The sequence below is a fragment of the Pogona vitticeps genome, chromosome 3 (assembly GCF_051106095.1).
Source record: "Pogona vitticeps strain Pit_001003342236 chromosome 3, PviZW2.1, whole genome shotgun sequence".
NCBI classification, from domain to species: domain Eukaryota; kingdom Metazoa; phylum Chordata; class Lepidosauria; order Squamata; family Agamidae; genus Pogona; species Pogona vitticeps.
Genome location: NC_135785.1, coordinates 121,931,084 through 121,951,023, shown reverse-complemented (window position 1 = coordinate 121,951,023; position 19,940 = coordinate 121,931,084). Strand labels below are relative to the sequence as shown.

Here is a 19,940-nt window from a genome sequence, read left to right as displayed (position 1 = left end):
TGTGCAGCTCACAGCATCAATGTAATTGTGAGTGGACATTCTGGGCCCCATGGGGCCAGAACCTCATTATCTCCACCTGTGGGGAGATATTCGTATATGAATACCCCCATCTCTAATGTTAACCACTGTTCTACCGTGTTTTCCCCAAAATAAGAGAGGGTCCTATATTTATTTTTGCTCCAAAAAACGTATTAGGGTTTATTTTCAGGGGATGTTTTATTATTATTTTTTTCATGTAAAACAATCTACGTTTATTCAAATACAGTAATGTCATCTTCTGGTTGCTGCACACTGGTGGAGGTGAAGTTACGTTCTGGGAGCCTAAGTGAATGTGGGTTCACTTAACTGGGGCTTATTTTGGGGGTAAGGCTTATATTACCAGCATCCTGAAAAATCATACTAGGGCTTATTTTCAGGTTAGGTCTTATTTTCAGGGAAGCAGGGTATACTCATTGGTTTCAACTTTAAATATTATTATTCATTGTTGTAAGACACCTTGGGTCTTAAAAGAAAAAGGTGGGATAAAAATATTTTAAATAAATAAAATAAAAAAGTAGATGACGGAAGAAATACAGTGGTGCCTCGCTAGACGATGATAAACCGTTCCACTGAAATCGCTGTTTAGCAAAATCATTGTCTAGTGAAAAGCATTTCCCCATTGGAATGCATTGAAACCTGTTTAAGGCGTTGCAATGGGGAAGAATCATTGTTGTCCAGCGAAGATCGGCCATAGGAAAGCCGCTTTGCAAACCGCCGATTAGCTGTTTAAATCGCTGTCTTGCGAAGCTTAGGTCCCCAAAACACCTGTTTGCGAGCACGGAGGGAGCTGTCAAAATCGTTGTCTAGGGAAAATTGGTTTGCGAAGCAGGGACCAAACATTGTCCAGCGAAATTCCCCCATAGAAATCACTGTTTTGCGAATCACTATAGCGATCGCAAAAAGCCAATGTCTAGCGAAAAAACTGTCATGCGGGGTAACTGTCTAGCGAGGCACCACTGCAAGAAAATGCAAATGCTTGTTTCCTCATGTTAACAGTTTAGACAGCAAGCGTTGGATGTACAGTATGTCTCCTAGATGTTTGATCAGCAGCATATGACACCATCTTTGAGACAGAAACACTTTCTTCGTTGAATACAATATTCTGTGGTTTACAGCAACCGTAACATAAAATGTTGTGGACTGTAATGATATTAATAGATTCACCTCCCTCCTTCCCTTGTTCCTTTTCTTCCTGGGTTTCTTTTTCAGCCCTCTGCAAAGCATTCCCCAGCTGCCAGGTACTGTATTTATACCTCCCACCACCATACACCAATCCTGGAACACTGAATTGCCAAATCTAAATGCCTCAAAATGCAGCAATTTTAAATCCCATGTAATAACCTGGGCCAATAGACTGCATTCGGCTACAAGTTCTTCCATTAAGACACACAAAGTGACACAAATAAAACAATTGACAAAAAATCTATTTCAAAAAATCTGAACCAAGATGAGGATGGGAAATACTGTAGAGGGGAAGCAGGGGCCCGAAGCAAAACAAATTGAGAAGATTTAACAGAAAGTTCCAGATACAACAATTGCTTGGTTTGGGGAAAAGGTGATGGAAAACAGGAGTTTTAGAAAACTTAGATAAATTTCAGTTGCAGAATGAAGGGAAAGCTTTCAAATACAGATGGTTCTCTCTGGCTGCAAAGTTCATCCTAAATTGGAGAGTTAGGTGACATACATAATCTTTTATGCATGTCATCAGCCATTTTTGCCTCATAAATTACCCCTATCAGTTAAATCAGACCTGGGCAAAGTGCGGCCCAAGGGCCACATACGGCCCATGAGTCGCTCCTGTCTGGCCCGCCAGTTGTCACTCCAGTCCGGTGTCCAAGCACTTGTTCAAGCCCAAGACAGACTGGATCTCTCTCACTGAACAAGTTGAACATCAAAACCATTTATAGCTTTTTGTCTAAAGTTATGAATTACTTATCTTTTATTTTTAAATAAAGTTGGTTCGGCCCCTAAACACAATTCAGATTTTTCATGTGGCCCCCTATAGAAATTAATTGCCCACCCCTGAGTTAAATAAAGCCTCCTCCATTGCAATGTAACTTATTGCTCTATGCATTATTTCAAGAGGAACACCAAGTGTGGTGTAGTGTAGGGGTCCCCGGTCTGTGGCCCGGTGCCTGTCTGTGGCCTGGGCCGGACCGCAGAGACAGATCTTCCACCCCCCTACACTCACTCCCACCCCCCGCACAGCCCCTGCATTTCATGCATGCACGCAAGTGTGCATGCACCCGCTCCTTTGCGCACGAGTGCAGGGGGGTGCCCTGCCTTCCCCAACCGGTCCGTGGAGTTAGAAAGGTTGGGGACTCCCTCCGGCTGCTCACCCCCTGATGGGCTCCAACAAGGCCAGGGGCGGCACTCCTTGCCACCCTCCACGGGAAATTCAAATGGTGCCGGTTCCGGAGCTGGAAGCACCAGCGTTGGCATCGGCCTGCTGAGGGTGGTGAAGAACTTTCTCTGGAAGCGGTGGCATCTGGGCTTGAGCGTACTAAGTGCTTGGGGAAGCGACCCTAGTGCGCTTTCTGTGTGTCCGGTTGGTCCTAATTTGGAGGGGTGGGGAGCATTCAAAGATGTCCCAGGTTTTCTTGAATCATGATGGGGTTGGAAAAAAGGCCTTGCTCGAAGTGCACATGGCTGCTACCAGGCTGGGCCGGGGACCTCGGTGGCCAACTTTGGTATCGGAGAGAGCTCTCATGGTGCCTGTTTAAACCCACCTTCTGTTTGCCCCTCTTAGCAATTTCTACTTAGGGCAAGAGGGAGCAGGCAGGGGGCTACACACAGCCCCTCATGCTCCCCATGCTTTGCTTTGACCCACCGAACCCATCATTAATTTTTATTTTTAAGGAATTGCATGTTTAGCTGTTAATGGGGGGTTTTGCTGTAGAGGGGTGACTGGATCATCCTGACTGGTTCAGTCAGGGAGAAGAGGGAATTTAGGCTCCCAGAATTTGCCTACCTTTGCATGAAGGGGGGACGGCCGGAGTTTTGCTAGGACCGCCAACCCCGGCCTTGTTGGAGCCTGCTGCTCCCGGCCATGCTGTGCCTCCCGGCTCTTGACCACCACCCCCGTCACCGCTGCCGCGAAAACAAACCTCCCGCCCCCCCGGACGCCCTCCCCTCCCCACAGCTGCTTTGTATGCATGGGCGCATGCGTGAAGGGGTGAGGGACCGCTCACACTGGTGCTGGCACGGGCGCGCGTGCACAACGCAGCTGTGGGGAGGGGAGTGTGCGCGGGGGGGGAGGTCTGTCTTTGCAGTCTGGTCAGGCTCAAGCCAAGGACCGGCAATGGGCTACGGACCGGGGGTTGACGACCTCTGGTGTAATGGACTAGGACTCAGGTGTCTGCGTTCAAATCCCCAATCAGCTACCAAAGCTCACTGGGTGTGAGAACAGGTAAAACCACTCCTTGAAGCCCCTCTTAGGGTCAGGACAAGTCAGTTTTGACTTGAAGGCATATGACAATATTTCAATGCATATAAATAGTGTGTATTTTGTTCTGATAGATTAACATGTGTCAGTTAAAAAAACACACAGCTGCCAACACTGAAAGAAAAAGAATCCTCTTTAAAAAGAAAGAAAACAATTTACATTTTAATGCCTTTTTCCTCAGCTTAACTTGAAAAAAAACGGACTAGGCACAGGAAGTCTATGTAATCTGACTCTGTCTCTTCCCTCAGAACAAATTCATTCTCCTTGGTCTCTGTGTGAGTCAATATACGAAGTGCAAGTACCGGACTGTAAGACTTACAGCCATGTTCTTTTTCAGTGCTTCCATGCTGTTGCATTTTAAGGTAAGAAATCAGAGGACAGAATCATTGTTTTCTTTAATTGCCACATTTGCAGTGGAAATTATGACAGTGGTGCAATGCTAATCAGCAGGTTTCTGATGCCACTGTAAGGTCCCTGTAACAGCAATGGCACCGTATCAAGTTCTATGACTTAGCATTCAGACAGCAGCTCACATTGCCCCTCTTAATTTCTGAGTGCCATAATATAGTTTGAAAACTATGTACTGTAATAAAGATACATGATATATTTGAAATTCAAGTGTGTATATTTTAATGTTTCTCTGAGACACTGTGGAGCCTAATGTTGACAAAAACATCCTTGAATCTTGTGGCACAGTAAATCCTAGCAAATGTTGTGGTGGCATAAATTTTTGTGGTTCTAAATCCACTTCATTAGATACATGAAATCACTGTACTGTATTATCTTAGATTGGCAAATGTTACGCACGTGGGTGTGGGTGTGTAATGGAGTAATGAAGTCATTGGCAAATTAAATGGATATACATATTATGACAATCAGGTAGAAGTCCCAAAGTATGCAGAATGGTTTCCGTGTTAGATTAACAAAACGATGCCAGTAACTTCTAGGTATTGGAAAACAAATTGATAATCCCCGTTACCTCAATACAAACTGTAGGGACTAGAACTGCATGTTTTGATACATGGTAGCAAGCACTTCAGCGCTTCAGTCTTCTTTTAAACCTAATTTGTTGAAGAATTAATAGTTAATTCCCAATAAATAAGCATTCCAGGATGAATTGATATATGGTATTCTCCCACTGGTGTCTGAACATAGCCTCTCTTGTTTGTTCTATGGAGAAGGATATTATTGCTGGATTAAAACTCTTAAAAGGGTTGCCATAAATCATAATTGACTTGACAGTCTACAATTATTATCATTATTAAATTCCTTCTGGTAAAGATGCCTCTTAATACTTTTGCCTCAGCCTCTTCTTTTCTTCTGCTTTTGGGCTCAAGAGAAAAGAATAAAGTTCAGTTGCCTCAGACTTAGAAAAGGAATGTGGAGGCAAATGCATAGCACATTTGTTTTTGGTCACAGGCTGTTGAATAATGACATTGTGGCAATGTTAAGCATGGCATTTGAGTCTTGAGTTTCCAACTTGCTCTTTTCATTAGCCTAGCTTATACTGGTTTCTGCAGCAGTATGGGTTGTTAGTAAACAAAACAAAATGTTTATTTTCCCAGTAGATATGCTTCTGTTTATTACAAACTGTAGTTTCAGCTCAAAAATATTTATTTTAATTCAGAGTCTGGATGGACACATATACTGTATGTGGGAAGTGGAGGAAGATGATAACAAGATTGTTTTTCTATCTTAAGTGACAAAAGTCCTTAATTACTACAAATAGCATCAGTTTTCTGGTTTCTAGTGTATTATGTGCCACCAAGTTGGTATCAGCAAATTTTGGTTATTTCTTTTTAGTAGTAGGGTATGAGGTAGTAAAAACACGACAGAAATGTGGAAAGACCAGCTCAGTCTCACCAGCCCCCACCTCCTCAGGGTTTTTTGCACACAAGCTAGCACTTTGTAGGATAAACTTACACTAAAAGCATGTAAAGTAGAAAAGGTATCTTTACTTACAGTTACTATCTGCAGTTACAGTCAGAAAGAAAATGAGGGCAAAAATGGAGTCACCACCATGAGGAAGACCCTCCATGCTTGTTGCTTTGAGAAAGGTCAGTGAAAGGGAAGAAGACCATCAACAACACAGAAAATGGAAGCAAGCCAGCTTTTATCAACCAAGCTAGTGGCAAAGAACAATCATATTAGGCTGTAAAGCCCTCTCCCACTTATACTTAGTGTTAGTGCTTGCAAAATTGCTGTTCTCAGAACAGTTGGACCCAACTTCTAGGAACCTATAAAAGGACTTTCAAGGTACAGGAGATATTTAAGAAATTGTTTTACCAGCTCATCCCCAGTGGGTTTCCAGGACCAAGTGAGCATTTGAACCTGGTATCCTAAATGATAGTCATTAACTCTATCCACTACACCACATTGGGCTTTTAGCACCTGTTCTTATTAAATTATGGCTTTATTTTAATTCTTTGTGATGCGATGGGATGCCATTGCCATCAACTAACTCTGCTACATAAAATTAACACAAGTGCAGAAGTATGAACATGCTTGAGGTTTCAGCCCCTCTAGCACCTTCCCACAAAAGTCTCTGAGCAGATATGTTTATTCTAGTGCACATGCATGTTTGATACTGAATGCCACTCCCACTACCTTCCCCTGCTAATAACTACCCATCCCCAAATAGCAGATTTTGAGCTAAAACTCTAAGCTGTAATTAAAAGGACATTATCTGTTGGTAAAATTAAACTTACTGTTCAGTTAATGACACACACTGCTTCAAAACAAGTACACGGCAGCAGTTGCTGTTAATATACACAGTGAGTGAACTGACTTCAGTGATAGTTTGCTGGACTGCTGGGCAATTTCCCTTGATATGAGAACAAGATGTTAGAAGTAGAATGATGTTCTTTTAATCTGTGAAACATGGAGGGATATTATGTACGAGGGCCATAAGGTAAATGCAGTTGACCTTGTAAGAGCCTGATGGAATTGCTATATACTTTTGCTGAACAATTATAACTACAGCAGAACCATCTTGTTGAGTCTTATGAATTGTCCAAGGAGTTGACTGCCCAACCTTCTCCTTTGTGGTTAGTAATTATGGGAAAAGATAAAATTATTAGGTACTTAACATGATAAAATAATGTGGGGTCATCACATCTGTGATAATGACTATTGGTGAATGCCTGCAATATTTTTCAGTCTTAGATGTTCTATCATAGATTGACCTTCTTTATGTGTATTTTTGTCATCACACAGACAAAAATCAGTGTTTTTTTTCCAAAGTACTGTATGTGTGAACATTTGATCCACATGACCTTAGCACATCCCAGTGAGACTCACGCCCTCTTGCTTAATCAACTTAACTAAATACACAGTAAACACTTCCTGTGTCTTAGCACACAATTCCGGTTTGCACAATTAGTTACTTGACTTAGAGATTCAGGATAGACAAAAGAAAGTTTTTTCTTCAGATAACACATTATTAGTCCATGCAATTCACTGAAGAATGTAATGACGGGCTTAGATAAGGTTTAGATTAGACAGACTACTTTAGAAGTGTTTTCCTTGTACACAAACTTCAGTGAAGGGAGTTTTTCATATGCAGGAACATTCAATCAAACATTTCAGCTCTGTTCACACATTGCTGAATCTGTTCCCCACTGAAAAAGTGGGGAACAAAGGGGGACACATAGCCTCTACTCTTCTGTCATTACTTTCTTCATACTTCCCATACCAAGCCTGAAGCAGAGAGGTCCCTGTTTCCATTTAGAGAAACAGCAGATCCTTGTACAAAATCCAAAACTAAGGCTGGCTAATTATTGGGCCACGAAAGTGTGTGTGTGTGTGTGTGTGTGTGAAACGAAAGAAAAGTTATATATATTGAAAAGCAATGCTCAACATGAAGAAAGTCATGCTGGGTCCCAAGCTCACCTGTTTCCAATACTATACAGTAACAGCTTATAAAAGCATTACTCCAACTTGTTTTGGCATTTTGTTTTGGGAGACAGTAAGGGACTTCAATGCTGTCTTTCACAAGCATGGGGAGGATTGGTGGGAATCAACACTGGCAAGGTAGTGATGAATTTTGTTTAATACATATTGACTTATTTAACTCATTAAATAAATGAATATTCAGTTGTATCCCATTTAGTATTGTTAAAATGGCTATCAATGAGTGTCAGAAGTGAACATTCAGAACAATATTAATTATGAAAGTATACCAGCTCAGCAAGTTACAATTAGAAATGGGGGTGTTCATATTCGGATATGAATATGAATATCCCCGCAGAGGTGGAAATAACGAGGGTCCGGCCCCATCCTATTGCTCCGTTCTCCGCAATGGATTAGCCACTATGCGACCCAGCAAAAAGGCTTGTCATCCCACCTCCTGCCAGGACTGGGTAATCGACTGCAGACAACAGCATGATAGGAAGCCTCCACGGAGCCAGCGTCAGCGGCAAAATCACCGTTGCCACCTGTGCGGAGACATTTGTATATGAATGCCCCCATCTTTAGTTCCAATGTGACTACTATGGAAGCAATGACAAAATAGATTTGTTAGTTACACATAGATACTCTCAAACTGACTATCACTTCTAAGCCAATGTCAAATTTTAATCTGCATTTGTTAATGTTATAATTTAATATTGCAGTGGGTCAACTACAAGGAGGTGTGAAACAAAAGAGAAAGAAACATGTGATGTGCAACATCCCAAAACAAGATTGAGTGGAAGTACTTTTATTAGTCCACTAAGAAAATTACAGTGGTGCCTTGACTTACGAACTTAATTGGTTCTGGAACTCAGGGCATAACTCAAAATGGCTGTAAGTCGAAGCACCGTTTCCCATAGGAATACACTGAAATGCAATTAATCTATTCCGGCCGAAGAAAAAATCACCCAAAACACACAAAAATACTGCAAGACCTATCGGAAACACGATTAATACATTCTGGCCGGGGGGGTGGGGAGAAAAGCAAACAAACTGCGCAAGACCCTTTGGAAATGCAAAAAAGGCAAAGCAAAAAGCAAAAGATATCAGTTTGGGGGGAAAGTATAAATACCCAGGGGGAGACGAGGTTGGTTAGCAAGTTTGAAGGCAAAGGAATGAGGTGCAAGGAAGCACGAGGCAGAACCAGAGACCGACTGAAAAGGCTCTTAAAGGATTTTCCGAACCTAAGGGTTGGAGGGTTAGTACCCGATCCTGAACCAAAGAGAGAGGGAGAGACTGTATACGAGATGCAGGAGTGGACTGTCATTGTATTTCCTTGCGGGCAAGGATGTGGCAAAAAGGTGATACGGCCGGATTCCACCTACAACAGGCCACCTAAAGAAGGAGATTGGGCGAGGCACCCATGCTGTGGAACCACCTGTGTGGTGAGGAGTGCCCCTCTTTGGAACCCCACTGACCGGGAGCGCTTTGGCCCAGCACCCCAATGAGTTATCCAGATTTTCACCACGAGCTAGTTTCTTCCAGTTATGGCCTGTTGCCTGACCTATCTTGTTTTGATCCAGTTGAAATAATTGTTGAAAGACCAGAAATCAATAAAGGTGAAATTATGAATCTGACTGCCAAGTCTCTGTTGTTATTTCCTGCCAAAAGTGAGGAACTGCCAAAACATTCAAATGAACCCAATCACAAAGATCCATCGGAAATGGGGAAAAAGCAAAGCATAAAGCAAACAAACTGTACAAGACCCATTGAAAATGCAAAAAAAGGAAAGCAGAAAGCAAACAAACCATGCAAGACCCTTCAGAAATACAAACTAGTTGAAAAAGCAAACAAACCCCGCAAGACCCATCAGAAACGGGGGAAAAAACCCCAAAAGCAAGCAAACCCCGCAAGACCCATCGGAAATAAGGGGGAACCCAAAAAGCAAACAAACCCTGTAAACCCATCGGAAATGGGAAAAAACAACCAAAAAACAAACCCTGCAAGACCCATCACAGCATAGAAACATAATCCCACCACCCAGCCCAAAACTCACCCAGAACAGTTTTTAAAAAGTAGAAAGCAGCACCTTACCTTACTAGGCAGTCCAAAGCCTCCTCCAATGCACACTCTCTAACCGCTGGGGCGAAAGAGCTACAAAGAAGCAGCCTCTTCGCCACCAATGGTCAGCAGTTTGAATTTCCTGCCTTTTTCCTCTGCCCTTTTATGGTTGTAACTCAAAGCTCTGGCCACAAGTCGAAGCAAAATTTTGCGGCCGGAGCTGGTCGTAACTCGAAATGGTCGTATGCCGGGATGTTTGTAAGTCAAGGCACCACTGTATAATAAAAAGGCAAGCTTTTGAAGTACAGGTGGCTTTTGGCTTTCACTGAGACATTCTCCCGTAGTGTATTTAGTTATCATTCTTATTTGGGAGCCAAAGCACTAGGGTTATATTGGAGCACATAACTAGCACAAATCTTTGGTAGAGAGGGGAGTAACATTGTGTGCCATTTGTGTTTTTGTATTATGTTTTGGTTACATCCTGTTTGGGCATTATAGCCTGGAAGTCAGTAGGATTCTAACTATGATGGAGATACTGTATCAATGAGCCCCAACCCAACTTCCTTCCACCCAGATAGATGTCTATCAGACCTTTGCATATTCAGTGTGAAGTTCTGAAGAGGTGCATATGACTTTAAGATCTTACAGGACTGGGAACCCTTACAACAAACTATAAGCATGTTCAAATTTGCTTGTTCTTAAGTACCTCTCCAGACCTTTATTATGAACTCACAGAAATCTGGTTGATACACAGGGGAAATTCAGGCAGGACTTATATGTGCAAATATACCCCTACTAGAGCTCTATCTACTTTCACGATATAAGGCCTGAATAGGATTTTAATGTGGTAGCATAGGATGTGAGGTCTGTGGTTTAAACCAGCTCCAAATGGAAGCAATATTTTAAAATTAGTTTGGAGGAGATACATAATTTAGGCGTTCCTAATTAACACAGCCCTTGTCTGTCTTACAAGCACATTCCAAAAATATGTTTCCTCTCTCTGTGGTCAGTGAAGCCTACTTCTAAGTACTGTACATAATATGGAGAAAATTTAACTTAGCTTTAATTTCTTAGGATTTTTTCCTTACTTTTGGGAGCGCTCAGGTGTGATGGCAATCGTTAAAAATTGTGTTTGGTTGATTTTAGGACACTTTGAATTAATTATTCTTGACTAGTGCATAGAAGTAACTAGTAGCAAAGTTACATGTAACGTTACTTTTGGGTATTTGCAACGTAAGAAGCACCTACAAAGTTACTTTTTAGGTGTAATAAGTAAAACCTATGTTACTCAGGTACACCCAGTAGCATCTTGTACTTTCAAACATTACTTTGTAAGGGCATTTTAAGCATTTTGGCAAGTTTTTAGATTCCATGCCGTTCTGTTCTCAACCTTAAGCGGCAAAGAACCTATTACTGTTTTGTCTTTTCTATTTTCATAAACAGTCCCAAGGGGCGGGATCAGAACTTCTCAACAGCAGTAAAGAAACCAGAATGTTATTTCCTTGCATTTTTCTGTCCTATATAATAGGCAACGCTGAAAATTGCTTCCTCAGTAAGGCTCGGTGCAACGACAGAGCAACTTGACTGTCGAAAGAAAGAAAGGGGCTCCTTCACATTCCACCTCGCCCGCCGCCAGCGTCCTCTTTTTCCCGCTCCCCCACCCCCCAGCCCCGGTCATCTCAGCCGGCGGCGACACAAGGAGACCCTGCCCAGGCTCCAGTTTCACGGCAGCCCGATTTAGACGGGGAGAACCTTTGGAAGGGAGGGGGGCGGTGCTCCCACGCCCGGCCCCTCCTCCCTCCGCAGGGGCCCACGAGGTTAGCGTGCCCGGCAAATGTAGGCATGCGCAGTGCTTGCCGGGTTCTTCTGGCCTTCCTCTGCTGTGCCTTGCCTGCGTTCGCTCCGGTCCGGCGGCGGCGTCTAGGAGAGGGTCGCGCGGGGGAAACGTTGGGGGGGTTCGTCGCCTCGTGCCAGCTCGCTGGACAGGAGCGGGCTGAAAGTCGTGGCAGAGAGGCGGCTGGCCCCCATTCCCGCGAGGGTTGCTTCGGTTGCCTCGTTCTCAGTAAGCAGGTGGTCCACTTGTTCCTCCTCTGTACCGGTTCCGACGGTGGGGGTGGTGGGTGGGGAGGACGCATAAGTGCCCCTCCATCGAGGAAAACGGAAACGTCTCCACATGGAGAGCTGCTGCTGTCTGAGCTGGAAAAAAAGGGTCTCCTCTTCTCCTCTCATGCCGGCTTCCTGTGTGCATGGAGCTCCTCTCCCCCCCCCCCGCCTTTCCCCGCTTTATGAAAGAATATTGGATGATGTGAACCCGCGTCTGCACTTAGAAGTCGGACAGGGTTAGCATTTTGGAAGAATTCCTGTGTTGTTTGGTCTTCTCTCTCCCCCCCCCCCAGGGCTTCCCTTCAAATATTCTCTTATGTTCGTAATGCTCTTGAAGTATAAGCACAAATGTGGCGTCAGCAATTCATGCAGTAATTCTTTGAGGTGCACCCCTGTTGAGGATGAGGGAATGGTGGCTTGTGCTGCTGCTGTGGTTGTTACGTGCTAAACAAGTCACCTTTGACTTGTGGCTACATTGATTGAGTGACCTCCAGAGTGTCCTTCGTTTGCAGCCCTGCTCAACTCTCGCAAACTCAAGCTTGTTGCTTGCTTTATGGAGTCAGTCTGCCTTATATTTCTGCCTTCATCTCCTAGTACTGTATCATTGTCTCTTCCAGCAAGTCTGGTCTTACGATGTGCCTAAAGAATGACAGCCTTAGTTTTTGCCATTTTTGCTTCCAGAGTTTCATCTTGGCTTGATCTAGGAACCAATTGTCTTTTTGGCAGTCTAAAACACCCACAAAGTTCTCCTGCACCATATTGCAAATGACCTTTTTTTTTTTTCTTGTTGGCATTTTTCATTGCCTAGCTCTTGCATCATACCCAGTAATAGCAAATCCTATTGTGTTGATGATCTTGGCCTTGGTCTCCTGTGACATATCCTTACTCATGATAGCTGCCTTCATATTGTTCACATTCTTCATAGCTGCTCTTTCAGGTCTCAGTCTTCTTCTGATACCTTGGCTGCAATCTCCATTTGGATTGGTGAATGAACAAAATCTTTCACAATTTCAGTAGTCCTGATTTTGTCTTGTGAATATTCAACTGCAGCCCCACTTCTGCATTTTCTTTGTTCACTTTCATCAGGTGTTGTTTCAAGTCATTGCTGCTTTCTGCCTGTAATATGATGTAATCTTTATATCTTAAATTGTTGATGTTTCTTTCACCAATTTTCACTCAGTCTTTATCTGAATCTAGTCCACTTGACCACATAATATACTGTATTCTGCTTACTTAGTGAACAGGTAGGGAAATAAAATGCCTGACACATTTGCCTATGGGAAACTATTATTTTTCTCTATGTTCTGTCTAACATTAGCTTCTTGTCTTGACTGTAAATTACACATCAGAACAATCAAGTGCTGAGGCACACCTATTTCTTTTAGAACAGTCCATAGATTTTCATGGTCCACACAGTCAAAGGTTTTGCTATTGTCTACAAAGCATAAAATGATGTTCCTCTGAAATTCTTCAGGATGCTCCAGTAATCAACATATATTTGCAATATGGGATCTCTGGTGCTTCTTCTTTTTAAGAATCTAGCCCTGAACATTGGGCATTTCTGGCTACACTTAGGATAAACCTCTTTGTTGTAAAACCTTGAACGTCATTTTGGTTGCATGGGAAATTAATGCAATGGTTCTGTAGTTACTGCACTCCTTTGTGTCTCCTTTCTAGGGTACTGGAATGGATATTGAAGATTTTCAATCTGTGAGCCATTGTTTTGTCTTCCATATTTGTTGGCATAGTCTTTTTAGGATTTCAGTGAATTCATTTTATCTTGAAATAGTTCTATAGGTATCTCATCTCTCTTTGGTGTTTTATTTCTTCTAAGTATATCAAGAGAAGCTTTCATTTCACTTTTTAGAATTGCAGGTTCTTCATTGTAAAATTCTTCTTTAAAGAAGGAATCTTATGAACAATAATTTTATCTTTCCTGTATATTGTATGTTTTATTTCTTCAGTATACTGTATGTTCTCTTCAGTATATTGTTTCCATCTTCTTTCTATTTTATCCTGGTCAGATAGCATATTCTCCCTTTGATCTTTCTGTATCCCTAATCTAAGTTTAAATTCCCCGTTCAACTCCCTTTTCATGTCTCGGATTTTATGGCAGAGATCTTTTATTTTTCATTTTTGTTCTTTTCAATTTCTTTGCACTATTGTAACAGTTGTCTTTGTCTCTCCATGATAGTTGCTGAGAAGTTACAGTCAGCATTCTGACCCTATTTCTGTCACCTTTTACTATTGTTTCTTAAACTGTCCTTAACAGTTTTAAGGTTCTTTTTCCCATCATCCATCTAGGCTTGTCTTTTCATTTTATTACAGGAATAATATTTTTTTACATTCTTCCTTAACAGTGTAGTATCTGGTTTCAATCCACAGTTCTTCTAGTTCACAGTCAAATGAGTTTATTAATGCAAATTTGTTCATTATGTGGATTTTAAATTTATCAGAAATGCTATTTAATTTATTGCTTGGCAATAGATTATTTTAGTGTTCTTTTTTAAACTTTAACTGATTTTTTTATAATAATTGTTCGTGATCAGTACCACACTCTGCCCCTGCTCTTGTTTTTGCTGAAAGAATAAATCCTCATTTGTATGATAATTTGGTTGTTTCAAGTGAGTCTTTGCAATAAGCAGATCATGGGCTTCATAGAATTCTATTAGTCATTCTCCTGCTTCATTTCTGACTCCTAGATCTGATTTTCCTACAATGTTTTGTTTCTGCTTTGTCTCTTACTTTTGTGTTCCAGTCACTATTATCACCATGTCTTGTGTGATTGATTTCCTCCTAGACCTTGCATAAAATTTTTTGATTTCTACTTTTCGGCTAGTAGCATTGACTTGAATAATGGTTATGTTAGCAGATTTTCTAAAAAGTGTGATTGACACTATTTGATCTGGTCTTGGATTACAGTTGTTTGTTAACTGCTATCAGCAAACAGCAGCAGGCCTACCCAGATGGAGTGCTGGTGGTAGCAGGTGATTTCAATCAAGCCAATTTAAACACCGTCCTCCCTAACTTTTATCAGTATGTGGACTGTCCCACTAGAGGGGAAAATACCTTGGATCAGGTATATAGTAACATCATGCATGGATATAAGACGAAGCCATTGCCTAGCTTGGGACAGTCAAATCATATATCTCTGTTTTTGATTCCATCATACAGACCTCTTGTTAAAAGAATCAGACCATCAATTGGAGAAATACAAGTGTGGCCAGTGGATGCATCTGAGCAATTTCAAAATTGCTTTAGGAGCACTGATTGGGCACTGTTTGAGGAGGACAATGTTGATACTTATGCCTCGACAGTACGGTTTTATAACAAAAGCTGCATCAATGTTGTTACCACCACCAGACAAGTACGAGTGTTTTCTAATGACAAGCCTTGGCTAAATAGAGAAGTGCGCCTTTTATTAAAAGCCAGAAATGCTGCTTTTCATTCTGGTGATATATTACAGTATAGAGAGGCCAGAGCTAAACTGAAAAGGGGTATTAGGGATGCCAAAGCTATGTACAGCCAGAGAATTGAGCAACATCTTGAGAGTTCTGACACTCATCGAGTATGGCATGACCTACGACAAATCACGGGGCAGAGTAACAAAAACAGTCTGTGTAGCAGCAGTGATTTTTTGGCTGAGCAGTTAAATCAATTTTTCAGCCGTTTTGAGGTGGAAACAGGAACAACCATTATTCCAGCACTTACTGTCTATAATACATCACTAGAATCTACCATCGACAGACAACCACTAGTACTGCAGATTTCAGATGTGAGACGCGCTTTCCAGAATATTAACGTTGGAAAGGCAGCTGGACCAGATGGAATCATGGGACGAGTTGTTAGGGGCTGTGCTGCAGAATTAGCTGGAGTTTTTACGGATATTTTCAAGCTATCCTTGTTGCAGTGTTCTGTCCCCACTTGCCTGAAGACATCTATTATAGTGCCAGTCCCCAAGCAGTCAGCTATGGTATCTCTCAATGATTATGAAATGTTTTGAGAGATTGGTGCTGGATTACATTAAGGCTAGTCTTCTACCTTCTTTGGACCCATGGCAATTTGCATACAGGAGAAATAGATCTACTGATGACGCTGTGTCCATTGTACTCCATACTGTATTGAGCCACTTAGAACAACAGGGAACTTACGCGAGGCTGTTGTTTGTGGATTATAGCTCTGCTTTTAATACCATTCTACCAAATAGGTTGTTTTTAAAAATGATCAACCTGGGATTACCTCAGGAGATCTGCATGTGGATAAAGGATTTTCTGACAGATAGGCCACAGTCAGTAAGGATGGGATCTCACCATTCTTCAACCTTGGTACTAAGTACAGGAGCTCCCCAGGGCTGTGTGCTAAGTCCCTTCCTCTATTCCCTGTACACACATAATTGCACCCCACTGTATAACACCAATGCAATTATTAAATTTGCGGATGATACGACAGTGGTGGGGCTCATAAATAATAACAATGAGTCTGCTTATAGAAAGGAAGTACAAAGGTTGATACTTTGGTGTAAAGAAAATCATCTTACACTTAACATCAAAAAAACTAAAGAACTCATAATTGATTTTAGGAGGAAGAGAAATGTACATTTACCACTGTACATAAACAGTGAGGAAGTGGAGAGAGTTGGTAGTTTTGAATTTCTGGGTACTTACATCTCAGAGGACCTCTCATGGACTATAAATGCCAACATGCTAATGAAGAAGGCACAGAAGAGGCTGTATTTCCTGAGAATGCTCAGCAAGTTAAATTTATCTCAGCATTTCTGTCATACTATCGTAGCACCATTGAGAGTGTCCTAACCTATGGCATTCTGGCATGGTTTGGGAGTAGCTCTGTAGTGGACAAAAAAGCTCTACAGAGAACCATTAAAATTGCGAGTGGCGCTTGCAGAGGCTAGCCCAGCACCATTTTTAAAGATCACGCCCTTTCCCCCTGCCTTTGGTAAGGCTCCGAACGGAAAAAGCCTTTCTTTTTTTTTTTCCTTTTCTTTTTTCCGTTCGGAGCCTTACCGAAGGCAGGGGGAAAGGGGCACAATCTTCAAAAATGGTGCTGAGCTAGCCTCTGCAAGCGCATTTGTCGTGCAAAAACAGCCATAGGAACAATCGTCTTGTGAGGCACCACTGTATGAAGTTTTCTAGGTAAGAAAGATTCTGCAGTGGCTTATCATTGCCTTCCTCTTTGCAGTACTAACAAGGAGCTTGGGTGTCACTGCTGTTGTCTGTGGAAATCCTCCACCTGTACCACCTTCAACTACTGCTGTTGCCCAATAGTTGGCCTTCCGGAATTTCTCCACTCCCATCTCCACTAGAACTATCCGTTCTCTTCTGTTGATGTGGCATCTGAAGAGGCTGGATACATCTTACTCTCGTGCTTCAGTGTTTATCATTCTGCCTTGGGTGGCCCTGCTAGAAGTCCAGATGAATACTGGAGTCTAGCCTTCTGATGGCATTGTTCTTGGTTTCCCTGACACATTCAAATTCCCTCAACACGTTAAGGTTCATCCACTTGTGATGTTAGCTACTATAGTATATTATTAGTTCTAGAACTTCTCTAACAGTGTAGGCATTCATACTGAGTCAGTCCAATATTGGCAACTCTTCAGTGGTAGCAGCCTTCTGTCAGGTTTCCTGGGGGTCTTTAGCTACTGTTCACTGCCTAAAGGTATACATATAGAAGCATTTAGTAATTCAAAGCAAAATTGCGGAATTGATGAAGTAGCCACTGTGATATAGTGCAGGCATTCTCAGTGGGGGCCATATGCCCCCCTGGGTGGTCCTGGCACATTTGAAAGGGGCTACAGACTAGAAACAGATCTTCACACAACACTTAATAAGATTTGTTATGCAACTTATACAATTGTGATTCAGCTTACAGTATATTTCTTTTATACTGTATTGTGTTTATGGCCATCGCAAAAAAAAAAGTTATGAATGTCTGATACAGTGGATAGAGTGATGAATTCTGATAGGGGATAAAGGTAAAGGTTCCCCTTGACAATTTTTGTCCAGTCATGTTCGACTCTAGGGCGTGGTGCTCGTCCCCTTTCCCAAGCTGTAGAGCCAGTGTTTGTCCAAAGACGATCTTCTGTGGTCACATGGCCAGTGCGACTTAGACACGGAATGTTGTTACCTTCCCACCATGATGGTGCCTATTTATCTACTCGCATTTGCATGCTTTCAAACCGCTAGGTTGTTGGGAGCTGGGACAAGCGACGGGAGCTCACTCCGTCACGTGGATTCGATCTTACAGCTGAAGATCTACAGACCTTACAGCACAGAGGCTTCTGCAGTTTAACCCACAGCGCCACCATGTCCCTGATACCTGTGTTCAAATTCCCACTTGGCTATGGAAACTCACCAGGGTTGCAATCTTAAATATCTCACATACCTTGAAAAATCCTGTTCGGATGGCTATAAATCAGATGTGGATTCAGAGGACATAACATAAAATAACTTGATAGAGTTTGTCTCTACCTAAAATCTGTTTTGATCTAGAGGAGGTATGGTATATTGAATGTGTTCTGGAATAGTACTCAGCAGCATTTCTTGAAGAAATCTTGGTGCTGGACTTTGCAGTTGTTTCAGGATAGGAGAAAGGTCAGAAATGTATGTGGTTGAGGCACTTCTAAAGTTTCTTTGAACTCAATAGAAGGACTCTGTTACATCAGCACCTGAGAATGCTATGTGTTATCTTTATTGGTCCGAGAACCATGCCTCTTTTGTTGTCCTGCAGAAAGAAGAAGCATCCAAGAGAATGGCAGCTTTAAACTGGAAACCCTTTGTTTATGGAGGCCTCGCTTCAGTCACTGCAGAATGCGGTATGTAACTTATGCTGTCTTTCTTTTATGCTAATAAGCCAATCTGCTGGTAAATGTCTGTCTTCATTTTCTCTTCCAATGAAAAATTACTGGATGTACATTGCAAAACTTGCAAGGTGGTTTTTTTTTAGCTTTTGTAAATGTGGAAGTTTTAGTTTTAAAACTGCACAGAAGACTTTCCTAGAGAAGGTATGACTCTGGCCCAAAAAAATTATAGTTGGGAACATGTCTTTCAGTGCAGAAGTCTTTAAATTCTTCATGCTAAGCTTAATATTTTTAATTCAAATAATGTATGATTTCCTTCCTTTTGAATCAAGGGGGTAATGTCGGCATATATAAATTTTTGGGGGGTAAAAGGTAAAAAAGTTCCCTGACCCCTGCATTAGTGTGAACTCACAGATGATCACCAGGGGAACTAGTTACAGGTAAGTAACCTGTCCATTTCCAGCAATGTCGTATCTTGCTTGCATAACTTTCTGAGGCCTCTTAACTGTAATAACTGATTCATATTAAATGTTGTGAATGTTTATGTATATGTGCATTGTATACACATTCCATAAAGTCCAAACATATACATAATTTAAGATACACGGTATTTGACATTAATATTTAATATTAATTAATTATTATTTCTGTGCACTTAAGACAACAGTTCTGTTAACCTCTTAAATGCAGAAACATACTTGTGTGATTTATAAACCAAGAATAGAGTCTGTCTCTGTCTTTAAGGTACATTTCCAATTGATCTGACAAAAACACGTCTGCAAGTGCAAGGTCAGAAAAATGATGTAAAGCATAAGGAGATCCGTTACCGTGGAATGCTACATGCACTAGTGAAGATATTCAGGGAAGAAGGACTAAAAGCCTTGTACTCTGGGTAATGTACATAATGCATCTGTTCTGCGTGATGTTGAAAACTGCTTAGATCAGCATGTCAGTATGTAGTTAGATACACAGGCAGCAATCTTTAGTGAGGATGAGTCTAGTTTAATTTCCCCCATTTATTAAATGTATTGTTTATTTATTAAAGGTTTTCTACCTCATCCTGTAATTAGACACATCAAGGTGGGGTACAAGCAATAAATGTAAGATTATAATTATAAAATGATATAAATAATTTTTAAAAATAATCTTAATTAATAAAATAAAATACAAGAGAAAACAAAGCCCATCGTCCAACAGAGTAGTCTAAGACAGTAGTTCCTAACTTTGGGTTCCCAGATGATGTTGGACTAAAACTCCCAGAAGCCCTTCACCACTAGCTGTGCTGGATAAGAGTTCTGGGAGTTGTAGTCCAAGAACATCTGGGGATCCAAGGTTGGGAACCACTGGCCTAGGATAATCAACAGGCACTGCCCCCATTTTTTCTCTCTGCCATAGGGTCATTTTTCAGGGTAACCAAGGTTGATTCAGTCTGAGGACCAGCATGATAGCAGACAGGAATGGGTTCAGATCGTCTGTATTTTCCAACAGTGCCTGAAGCGGCGTCCATCTGTTCTTTCCTGGGAAGGAGGATATTTGCAACAGGGCAAGAGTTCTCACATACCTCTGTGTCCATGGAAGTAGCTGGCT

At 41.7% G+C, this 19,940-nt stretch overlaps 1 protein-coding gene across 3 annotated transcripts in view; it reads left to right on the top strand.

Annotated features, from left to right (window-relative positions):
• The first annotated feature begins 3,744 nt into the window (after positions 1 to 3,744).
• Positions 3,745 to 19,940, top strand: part of SLC25A30 (solute carrier family 25 member 30) — a 32,897-nt gene continuing 16,701 nt past the window's right edge. Inside the window, exons 1-3 of one of the 3 annotated variants that reach the window (XM_078390687.1) lie at positions 3,745 to 3,846; positions 18,284 to 18,368; positions 19,098 to 19,245. In XM_078390687.1, coding sequence (XP_078246813.1) covers positions 3,808 to 3,846; positions 18,284 to 18,368; positions 19,098 to 19,245 — 272 coding nt within the window. In that variant the 5' untranslated portion in view covers positions 3,745 to 3,807. Of the gene's footprint in view, positions 3,847 to 11,283; positions 11,507 to 18,283; positions 18,369 to 19,097; positions 19,246 to 19,940 lie in introns of those variants that run through there. The other 2 variants (XM_078390686.1, XM_078390689.1) reach the window with 2 other exon arrangements.